General features: G+C 39.2%; 1 protein-coding gene and 1 long non-coding RNA gene across 2 annotated transcripts; one reads left to right on the forward strand and one right to left on the reverse strand.

Moving 5' to 3' along the window:
• The first annotated feature begins 7,699 nt into the window (after positions 1 to 7,699).
• LOC113341008 lies at positions 7,700 to 8,045 on the forward strand. Its single transcript, XR_003355716.1, has 3 exons — positions 7,700 to 7,738; positions 7,853 to 7,941; positions 8,016 to 8,045. It is a non-coding gene; the product is annotated as an uncharacterized LOC113341008 (long non-coding RNA).
• A 1,963-nt stretch (positions 8,046 to 10,008) lies between these two features.
• LOC113340863 (uncharacterized mitochondrial protein AtMg00810-like) lies at positions 10,009 to 11,313 on the reverse strand. Its single transcript, XM_026585918.1, has 2 exons — positions 11,103 to 11,313; positions 10,009 to 11,009 (listed from the first exon to the last, which is right to left on the reverse strand). Exons 1-2 carry the CDS (start codon positions 11,311 to 11,313, stop codon positions 10,009 to 10,011), a joined length of 1,212 nt encoding a protein of 403 aa, XP_026441703.1.
• Positions 11,314 to 12,125: the final 812 nt, after the last annotated feature.

The following is a 12,125-nucleotide window of genomic DNA, read 5'->3' on the forward strand; positions in this document are numbered from 1 at the left end:
TTAAGTATCAAGTTAGTGCTCTTACCCCATTAGCTTGTGCCAGACTACATCTCCTCCCCATTAGCTTGTAAAAATTAATGTTTGTTTTTCTTCTTTGCTAAACGTGAATTGGATTCTGACCCTACTGTATCAATTTCACTAATATTGGTTCTATATATTTTCCACAAACTACAAATTTGGAACTAATTTAATCAATCATAGTTACCTGCATCATCTGGTTCTTATCTTCTTTTAACTTCTTCTTCTCATGAAGATGATGATGGGTCTTCACCTTCACTGGTAGAATCATTAGGAAGTGAGCACATCAAGATTCGAGCATGTATTATCAACTGTAAAATTCATCAGCAGATTCTTGTCCTCAAGGATTGAACTTTGGAAAATGATGAGTAATGTGCTTCACGTCCTCCCAGGTAGCATCTGCAGGAAGGGAACTTGTCCACTGGATGAGGAGCTGGGGCACAAAGACACCATTTCTGATGATTGTCCTAGAATCCAGAGCAGCAGCTGGAATGACAAGGAAGTGCCCATCAGTATCCAGTGTAGGTAGTGAGGGTGAAGGAATGTGGTTGGCTCCAATGTGTTGCTTCAGTTGTGAGACATGAAAAACATTATGGATTCTTGCTTCCACTGGCAGCCGTAACTTGTAAGCAACCTGACCAATCTTCTGAACAATTGTAAATGTCCCATAGTACTTGGCAGCCAGCTTCAATTTCTCCTGAGAGCCACAGAGGTCTGTCTGTAAGGCTGTAATTTCAGATAAACCTTGTCTCCTTATGAGAATACTCTATCAGTTCTTTTCTTGTCAGCATAAAACTTCATTCTCTCTTGAGACTTGTGAAGAGCATCCTTAAGTAAAGTAAGCATTGCATCTCTTTGTTTTAAATAAGACTCAACCTCAGCCACAGAAGTAGTAGCATTTGATGGAAAAGCTAGGTGTGGTGGAAGGTAACCATACAGGGCTTGGAATGGAGACATCTTCAAGCTGGTGTGGTAATTGGTATTGTACCACCATTCTGCAAGTGGAAGCCATGTGTGCCATTTTTTGGGTTGGTGACCACACATACACCTCAAGTAACTTTCAAGGAAAGAGTTGACTCTCTCAATTTGACCATCTGTCTGAGGATGGTAAGCAGTACTGAGATGGAGCTGAGTGCCAAGAGCTTGGAACATGTCTTGCCAAAAGTTGCTAGTGAAAATCTTGTCTCTATCAGAGACAATTGAAGCTGGTAGACCATGCAGCTTGAAGATGTGTGTAATGAATTCCCTTGCAATAGATGCAGCAGTGAATAGGTGGTGGAGACCAATGAAATGGCTATACTTTGTTAGTCTGTCAACAACCACTAAGATAACTGACTTCCTTTCACTCATGGGCATACCTTCAATCAAATCCATTGAGATGTGTTGCCAAGCATGATCTGGAATAGGAAGTGGTTGTAGTAACCCAGCTGGAAATGTATTTTCCTCCTTATTCTTTTGACAAACATCACAAGTAGAGACAAACAAGAGAACATCCTTTTTCATGCCAGACCAATAAAAGTAAGATTTAGCTCTAATATAAGTGGCTTGTATGCCAGAATGGCCCCCAACGGCTGAATAATGCAGAGAGCTAAGAATGTTTGACCTGGTTGTAGCAGAGGAACCAATATAGAGTCTACCCTTGTACCTCAATACTCCATTTGTATAAGAAAAAAGAGTTGTAGTATGAGGGGTAATACTTAGCTGAGTGATCACCTCTTGAGCTTTAATGTCAGCGCTGTAACTAGCAATGACCTCTTGGGCCCAAATTGGTTGTGACAAGGAAATAGAATTGCAAGAAGCAGCCAAATGAGGTCTTCTGGAGAGTGCATCAGCTACCAAGTTCTCCGAACCTTTTTTATACTTCACTTCATAGTCAAAGCCCAAGAGTTTCATAAGCCACTTCTGCTGTAAGGTGGTAGAGATCTTTTTCTCAAGAAAGTAATGAATGCTTTGGTGGTCAGTGTTAATAATATAGTGCTGACCTTGGAGATAATGTTTCCACTTAGTTGCTGCTTGCAAAATAGCTAATAGCTCTTTCTCATAAGTTGACAAGGCAGCAGCCCTAGGACCCAGAGGTTTGCTGAAGAAGGCTAAAGTTCTAGCCTCTTGCATGAGTACAACTCCAATGCCCAAGTCACAAGAATCAGTTTTCAAAATGAACTGTTTGGTAAAATCAGGAAGAGTTAAAACTGGGGTTGAAGTCATTGCTTTCTTGAGCTGAAGAAAAGCTGATGCTGCTGCAGGAGACCAACTGAAAGCATCTTTCTTCAATAGATCAGTAAGTGGTTTACTAATAAGTCCATAATTCTTCACAAATTTTCTATAATAACCAGTGAGGGCTAAAAATCCTCTTAATTCCTTCAAGTTAGTTGGAATGGGCCAGTCCACCATGGAAGATATCTTCTCAGGGTCAGTCATAACCCCATTGGCAGTAATAATATGACCCAAGTATTCTATACTAGATTGGCCAAATGAACATTTGGAGAAATTAGCTATCAGCTGATGAAGTCTGAGAAGTTCCAATGTGGTTTGTAAGTGCATCAGATGTTCTTCTAAGGAAGGACTATAAACCAGAATGTCATCAAAAAATACAAGAATGAACTTCCTAAGGTGATCTTGAAATATATTGTTTATGAGGGCCTGAAATGTAGCTGGTGCATTAGTAAGACCAAATGGCATTACCTTGAATTCAAAATGCCCATGGTGTGTTCTGAAAGTTGTTTTGTGGATGTCAGGAGGAGAGACCCTGATTTGGTGATAACCAGACTTCAAGTCAATTTTGGTGAAGAACTTAGAGCCGTGTAATTCATCCAGCAGCTCTTCAATAATTGGTATGGGAAATTTGTCCTTAATAGTGATGTTGTTCAACCTCCTGTAATCCACACAAAATCTCCAGGTGTTGTCCTTTTTCTTGACAAGTAAAATGGGAGAAGCAAATGGGTTGTGGCTTGGTTGGATGATGCCAGAGTGCAACATTTCTTTGACTAAGTTCTCAACAACTTATTTTTGAAGATAAGGGCATCTATAAGGCCTGAGGTTTACTGGTGCAGAGTTAGGTTGCAGTGGAATTTGGTGATCCAATGACCTTTGGGGTGGAAGGGAGGCTTTGTCAGAGAAGACATCAGTGAATGAGTTGAGTAAGGTAGTGATTGGTGGAGGGGTGGGTAGATTTGCAGGAGAGGCAGAAATGGAAAACAATTGACCAACTATTCCATGAGAATGTTTCTGAGAAAAAAAATTCACAGCAGAACCACTCATCTTACTAAGTGAAGATTTTTGTTGAATACCAGTTAGAGTTATCTTCTTACCTTTGTGTTTGAATGTAATACAGAGTTTAGATAAGTTGAAAAGTACATCTACTAGGCTTTTTAACCAATCTGCACCTAACACAATGTCACCCCCCCCTAAGGGAAGTAGTCTCGAATCACCACAGAACTCGTGACCCTGCATAGTCCAATCCAGCTGAGAATAAACATCAGAACTTACAGTTTTATCACCATTAGCAACTGTGACTAATAGTCTGAGCAATTGGACACTGTAAGCTAGCAGCTAAAGCAGAATCTATGAAGTTGTGAGTGCTACCAGTATCAATTAAAATGGATATTGCCTGTTTCTTGATAAAACCAGGAATTCTTATAGTATCCCCTTAAATATTACCAGTCAAGGCATGCAAGGAGATTTCCATGTCATTTTCCAGAGCAGGTTCCTCCTCAGTGTCATGTGAAGATTCACCCCTAGTGTCATAAATTTCTTCATTCCTCCCCTATAAGTACACATAAGTATTGGTTCTTACAAATATGGCCCCTCTTGTAAGCTTCATCACAATTGAAACAAATCCCTTGAGATTTCCTTGCCTGCACCTGCTCAGGAGTAAGTTTTTTGAGAGGCAAGTTTGGTATTTTCTTTGGTTGAGGAATTGAGGGAGTAGGTGGAATATAGGTAGGTTTTAGAGGGGTACTGGTAGAAGGAATGGATTTGGTGTTTGAATAAGAATGGGAGAAAAATTTAGTGGTAGGTTTGTTTGCTTTTTGTTGCATAACAAGGGTTTGTTCTTGCATTCTAGCAAGGGAAAAGGCATGAAGCAAAGTCTTAGGGTCAAACATAAGAACTGAACTTCTTAATTCTTCTTTCAGTCCACCAATGAAACTAGCAATGAAGTAAGATTCAGGAAAATCATGGTGCACCCCTAGTAATAAAGCTTTGTAATATTCAAATTCCTCAAAATAAGCATCAACAATAGTGATTTGAGCTAATTTATTGAATATACAAACAATGTTATCCTGAGCGGGGTTTTCAAATCTAGCACATACACTCTGACAAAAATAAGGCCAAGGAATAACAACTTGTGTAAGACAGAAGTTATCATACCATTTACTTGTCTTACCATCCATATTAATTGCTGCCATCTTTGTCCTGTGAAGCTCAACAATATTGTGCATCTGGAAATAATATTCACACTTCTGAATCCAACTGTTTGGATTGTCACCATCAAATTTAAAAAAGTCCAACTTAGGAATTCTGTGAAAGTGATTCGAATCTCGACCCCCCGAATGAAAATTAGAATGAAATCCACCATTATGAGAACTAGAAGCATCTTGATTTCTATTAGGATCTTGAGTAGAAAAAAAAATTCCAACTGAGATTGAGTACTTTTGTCTAAGCTTTTTTCAGTGTCAGTTTTAAGATTCAACATACTAGTATCCATTTCCGTCTTCATCGACTGAAGGTCATCTTTAGTAGGCATAGTACTGAGTTGTAAGGCTAGATTGTTTACCTTTGAATGTAATTTATCGATCTCGATCTGTTGTTTATTGTTGGTTTCTTTAAGCTCCTTGCAAGTTTGAGCCACCGTGATGCTAGGACGGAACGGCTCTGATGCCAGTTGTACTATACTTAGAGAGAACGAGAGAGATTGCAACGGAATTGAATCGAACTGAAGATAGAATGATCGGAATTTGGATGGAAATTAGAAATATCTGCCGCAGCAGCCAATCCTCATTAATACATAGCTGAAAAACACATTAGGTTTCATTACAGGTTAAATACCACAATCATTGGCCGACAAACCCTAATGATAGCGTATTACCACTAGACACGTGTACTGACCCAATCTGGTAAATAACAACGGATCAATAAGTGACACGACCCAACTAATCTAAGGGCAGACGCACAACTGATCAGGGCAGCCATAGTGTAAGCCACCGAAAGAGAAGGTATATGACACTATATTAAATGGGTTTGGCCTAACCTGATATGTGAAAGAACAAGAAGCCAATCATTTCACACTCACTTCCACCGTATTTATACACCACACCACATTTTTTTGCTCTTGTTCTGAATGACACTTCCATTCGTAGACCTGACTTGGTGGTTTGCTATTTTAACTCCTTTTCCTTTTTAAATCCCAGCTGGTGTGTTAATCAACTCATTAGCGCATACTATCCGTTTTCAGTGTTAGCTAATTTCGTATCTCTTCATTTAAAGGTTACCGCACTACTGCTAATTCTTAAAAATGCAATTTTAGTTGATATACGAATTATACTGATGCATCTTGTCTATTTAGTTCTGGATTGTAACTGTGTTTTCTTGATGCAGATGTTATTTTTTCTTAATTGGTGCTGATGATCTTTTTCAATTGCGAGGGTTTGATATTTGCTTGTGGGAAAGGTGGGATTCATAAAGACACCAAACAAATTCTCTTACACATGACTGAGAAGGGAGTAGTGCCAATTTTTAAAGTGTATACAGGAAGTTTAAAGCTTATGGACACGCTGCATTGTATGAGGAGGCTCTCGTAGTGTTCAAATACGATGCATGAAGTTGGGAGCAGGGCAACTGTTGAAATATACAATTCGCTGATACATACATTTGGTAGGGGTGGGTTATATACGGAATGTGAAACGATACTATATAACATGGGTGAGACGGGTGTGGCTAAGAATACTTACACGTTTAATGGATTCGTGGGGCTTTTTGACAAGGAGGTCAGTTAGAGGATCCGCTGAAGGCTTATGTAGAGATGGAAAAGGAAAGATGCGTTCCAAATGAATGGATCCTTGAGGAAGTTTAAGTGTTTATTGTTCTGCGGCTCTTGTTAATGAGGCTCTTGTTAATGCACTACTGTAGGTCTGTATTCAATGTTCTCTTATTCGTTCCTGGCGGGCGGTGTACACAGTTAAAGTACCTGCTGATAACTTTGTATATCCTTATTCGTTATATGAATGATAGAGTATTTTAGAGTTTCTAGGCTTCCTCCGATCGACTCACAAGCCCGTAAATCTAGAAAAACTGAAACTCCTTGTTAAAGCTTGCAATTAAATATGTTCTGCTGCTTCAAAAAAAAAAAAAGGTTCTGTAACCAGTAGTAATTGATTGTTTACATGGCAGAGAAATTATAGAGTTTTCAGTCTCTAACCCTTAACTGTGCATGTGTCTCTAGTTTTTATCTCCCAGTTATTTTGTTAAAAATGAGGTTTGACTCTTTGTACTTCAGAAATCACGTTCGTTTCGTCAAATTCTTCGGTCGGCACTCCCATCGTGGCAACGGTTGTACTAGTACCCTTATCTTCCATCACCGAGCATCAGTGTCAGTAATCAACCAATTCTAAATTTCAAAACTTCCATCGCTCTCTGTAATCAATAGCCACACCACTGTTATATCTGCTCCATTCCCTACCCGAGACCTTCCAAGTAATTGCCATCGCCAGCTCAAAGCACTCTCGACTGAAATATGGAAGCATTGTACCTCTTTGCCGTACACTCAGCTTTGAACACCAGCCCAGACAACCATCAATTCATCCACCATCGCCATTTTCTACTTTTCCTTACTAACAGCAACACCATCTCACATAATCATCTTCTTATTCTCGAAGGAAAGCTCAAACAAACCCATTTCTTATAATTTCAACTGCGGCCAAAATTCTTTCCGAATAAAACACTCGCATCAACTATCGCTCAAACAAGATCCTTACTCACCTTTGGAAGAGTATATATCAATTCTTTTGTTGTTGCTTCGTCAAAATTTCTCCAATCATAATTGAGATCTAATGCCTGGTATCGAAAATTCCAAATTAAAACTAAAACCTAAAAACAAATAGTCGAATCAGACTGAAATGAATTGAACGAAGAAGAGAAAAATTGATGAGAATCAAAAGTCAGAATTGCTGGAACTTGGAGAGAATCTCAATTTGAAACAAAATCTACATCTTCTAATTTATTCTCGCCTCTCCCCGTATCTTTTTCTAATTAAAAAAAATGGGTCTCCTAATAATTTTTTCGGAATAATTGGGTGCGCCCGTAAAGTTTTTGGACGGTGAGTTTGACAGTGGAAAAAAATGAGTGTGACTGTAGTTTTCATTTGAGAAAAGGGACCAGCAGTGCAATTTGTTGCCCTCTTACTCGTGCGTTGTTCCCGAAAACTCTTCGCCTGACTCTCTAAGATGAAGTCCTACGGCTAGGATGGTTTACATCAACGGCTGTGATATATGCTTCTGCATCCTCCTGCATTTTTATCTACTTACGTACGGAATCACTTTTTTAAATTAAAATAAGGAAGCTGATTGCTTTTTCATACTCATTTAGGAATTAGGATAACTCATTTCACCTCTGTGCTATGCTATACTCTTGAAGAGCAAAGATTTTCATCAGGATTCTCTCTAGGTTAGGTTCAGGATATCATGGCGGAGATGAAGCTTTTACCAACTCATAAGGGTCTTTTACAGTAAGTTTTTGATGTTTATTGCAACAAATAAATTTAGGGCTTTTTACATTCTTCTTATTTATCTCTCCACATCTAAATGTCTAACATATCAAACTGTTGATTATTGTTGAAAAGGGGAAAAACTCCAATATTTGGCATGGTTATAGGGCTAGTAGTGAACGATGCTACTGTCATGGTTGGAGATCCTAAACGTGTAATAAAAGGTAGGTTATTTGATTTTTCTGCTGTTATCTTTGTAAATAAGTAATAATGTTTATATACTAATACTGCAATACAGACAGGAATATCGTTGTAGGAGTGACGGGGAATTTTCATCTCGTGAATAAGTTGTTGAAGATGTTACGGAGGGATATTTTTGGTATTAGGTCCTATACGATTAGGATCGATAATGTGGAGGAATATGCCGGAGTGGTGTTATCCCATATCAGGGATTTAAAGATGAGGAGAGATACTCATTTACACGTTCTTGTGGGTGGTTATGACAGGAAGAACCCCTTTGTGCCTAAGCTATTCTATGTTAATAAGGGTGGAATCACTGGTGTAGTTGCAAAGAGTATCGGAAATGGAGCTGTTTATGCAGATTTAGTCATGAAGGATCAGAGATTGTTTAATCAGAATATGACAATCAAAAAGGCATATGCACTTGCAAAACGGGGATTTTCTAAAGCTCAATTAGTTCATTATACACCCGATTTGTTATAGGTAAGTTTTTTTCCTCTACAATTACTAATTAATTGCTGTCAAAGAAGCATGTTCTGTTTTTTATGGTGTGTATTCGAGTATGTCTTACTTATGAATGTGCTGTCGTGTATCAATGTATGTATGATCAATGTAGGTACCCATGTCTTGCTACCAAAGTGGATTAGGCAGTTCCACAGGTTCTGCAGGTTGTTTAAGCCGTTTAAGCGTGTTTTACTAAATAAGTTCTAGAAGTCGGGGTGAATCAGTCAAGGGCTTATTTTCAGTTTGGGTTTTTTGTGTCACCAACTCCCTTTTTCTGCTCTTATAGAATCTCAATTTTGTGGTGCATGTAATAACTCTTACATTCGAAAGGTGTATTTCATATTTAGACTACGGCTTTTACTTGTGAATTTTTGTTAGACTGCTAATGAAATATGATCGTTCACTCAATGTCATTTTTCAATTTCTTTCAAGTAGTGTTTCTGTTTCTTTTAGATATAGTGTCTTTGACAGAATGAGGAGTTCATCTCCTGCTGGCATCTATAGGTTAGATCTACAGAATTAACAGCAAATGCATGTAGCTCGTTGATAACTGAAGACCCGAACTCGCTAGGGTCACGTCGGGAAGTATTTCTATATCAATGGAGGTCCTTATAGCTATAGACGAGGTTCAACGTAACTGGCCTACCCCTCAGAAATCCAGTAAGCGAGACATACCCTATCCGCTACCTCCATTTTCAGTCGCATCTGCCTATTTCGCTCGAGAACTTAACTCTGGCAACTACCATACCATTTACTTGATTGCCCACTCTTACCTTTCAGCTCTCATCACAAGCTTCTCTCCCATCCCAACTAGTTTTTATGAAGTTGAAGATGCTGAAATTCCTAATAGTGTTTTACATTCACCTGAACCAAAGAGGCGGTGAATTGAAGAAATCCTCCAGGCATGTGATTTAATCCATGCAGAGGGGCGGAGCTAGAAGCTTCACTAAGGGGAAGCAAAATATTATTAGGGGGTGCAAAATAGAAAAAATAGGCTTGGGAGACCAAAATGTTGGAAATTCTAGACTTGGGAGCTAGTTTGGGAGGGTGTGCAATTGCACACCCTTGCACTACACTAGCTCCGCCTCTGCAGCAGAGTCTGGTTACACAACTCTCACTGACTCACTAACTTGAACTTGTAGGTGACAGAATTTGTCATGGTATATTGGATTAAGTGAAAGGTGTACAGATGAATTACATGTATCTGGTCTTATATACAAGAACCATAGATATAACAGGAAGTAACTTGGCTTACATGACAAGTAATATACAAATACAGCAGATATATGACAGATATACAGCAGGTATATCTGGAAAGGGAGATATCGCAGGAATATCTCGTAACACCCCCCCCCCCCCCCCCCCCCCCCTCAAACTCAACATGGGATAGAGCACATGTTGAGTTTGGAAATTAAGAGCTTGAGACGCGCAGAAGACAGCGCCTTAGTAAAAAGATCAGCAGGTTGCAACTCAGAAGAAACAAAGGATAAGTTGATGACCCGTTTCTTGTACTGATGACGTACAAAATGACAGTCAATTTCGATATGCTAGGTACGTTCATGAAAAACATCATTGTGAGCAATGTGAATAGCAGCCTTATTGTCACAGTACAGTGGAGTTGGTTCTGACAGACTAACTCCCATATCCCCTAGAAGCCATCGCAGCCAAACAATTTCTGAGGTTGAGTGTGCAAGAGCTTTATACTCTGCTTCAGCACTAGATCGGGAAACTACGTTTTGCTTCTTACTGCGCCAAGATATCAATGAACTACCCAGAAATATGCAATAGCCTGTAGTTGAGCGTCTATCTGTAATATCTCCTGCCCAATCTGAATCTGAATATGCACGAAGACATATATCAGAAGTGGATGAAAACTTAAATCCTTGATACAATGTCCCTTTGATATAACGTAAGATTCTGAGTACAGCTGCATAGTGAGTGGATCGCCGAGCTGCCATGAACTGACTAACTATATGAACAACATGACTGATGTCTGGTCGAGTAATAGTTAAGTAGTTTAGACTTCCCACAAGATGACGGTACAAGGTAGGATTAGAAAGGAGTTTTCCATCAGAAGGACTAAGCTTGCTATTAAATTCAAGAGGTGTGGCTGAAGTTTTATTATCCGTTAATCCAGCACGTTGAAGAATATTTGATGCATATTTTACTTGAGAGATGAAACAATCATCAGATGAGTGATCAACTTCTAAACCAAGAAAGTAACGTAAGGAGCCTAGATCCTTCATTTCAAAACATGAACTAAGATGAGTTTTAAGAGCATCAATGCCTTTCATGTCATCTCCTGTAATGACCATATCATCTACGTAGAGGAGTAGAATAACCATACCCCTTGTAGTGGAACGAGTAAACATGGCTAAATCATATGCACTTTGAGTGAACCCGAATCGTAGAACAACATTGGAAAACTTTTCAAACCAAGCACGAGGTGCTTGTTTGAGTCCATAGAGAGGTTTACGAAGCTTACATACTTGATTAGGAGAGTGAGACATTCCAGGTGGAGGTCGCATATACACTTCTTCTTGAAGATCTCCATGAAGAAAGGCATTTTTCACATCCATTTGATGTAGATTCCATTTTCGAGCAACAACAACAACAAGAAGAGTACGAACTGTAGTCATACGAGCAACAAGGGCAAATGTTTCTTCATAGTCGATACCATACTCCTGAGTGTATCCTTGAGCAACTAGACGGGATTTGTATCTAACTATCTTGTCGTCTGATTCAGTTTTAACTTTGTATACCCATTTACTTCCAATAACAGACTTTCCTGGAGGTAGCACAACCATATCCCAAGTATGAGCTTCTTTGTGTGCAACTAATTCTTCGTCCATAGAGTGTTGCCAGACTGGTATTACAGATGCTTCCCTGTAAGAAGTTGGTGCATGCACAGATAAAATTGATGATAATGAACAATGATAGTCTGCAAACCTGACTGGTGGTCGACGATTTCATGTTGGTAAAGTAACATTGTCAGATATAGGATCCCCTTCTGGAGAAGCTGCGTCAGGATTAACCATAGAGTGATCTTGTATACCTTCCCTATTTTCAAGAGGAGTAATATCTGTGGAGGGAAACTGAATGGATGTTGATGGAGAATTGGACTGAGACATATCCTAAAAGGGGTCTAGACAGGAGAACTGTTCTAAGTTGGGAGATTTACTAGTGGGGATAGACCAAAAGGGTATATTCTCCCAGAATGTAACATGTCTGGAAACACGTAGTCTTTTACTCTCAGGATCATAGCAGGGATAACCTTTTTGTTCTATGCCATAGCCTAGGAATACACATAGAGCATTCTTTTTGCTAAGTTTGGTTCTTTCTCTCTCGGTAAGAAGAACGAAGCAGGTTGACCCAAAAACACGAAGCTCAGAGTAATCTGGTTTCTTGTTGTATAACCGTTCATATGGAGACATTCTTTCTGTAACTATGGATGGAATACGGTTTATGGTGTAGACTGCAGTCAGGACTGACTCACCCCAAAAGTTAGATGGAACTGACGCTGACAAAAGTTGTGTTCTAGCTGTCTCTATGATATGGCGGTGTTTTCTCTCTGCAATACCATTTTGTTGTGGGGTTTCAGTGCAAGATAATTGGAGGAGGGTACCTTTTGTTGCAAGGAATTCTCTGAAAGGAGTTGATATAT

The sequence above is a fragment of the Papaver somniferum genome, unplaced genomic scaffold (assembly GCF_003573695.1).
Source record: "Papaver somniferum cultivar HN1 unplaced genomic scaffold, ASM357369v1 unplaced-scaffold_24, whole genome shotgun sequence".
Classification (NCBI taxonomy): domain Eukaryota; kingdom Viridiplantae; phylum Streptophyta; class Magnoliopsida; order Ranunculales; family Papaveraceae; genus Papaver; species Papaver somniferum.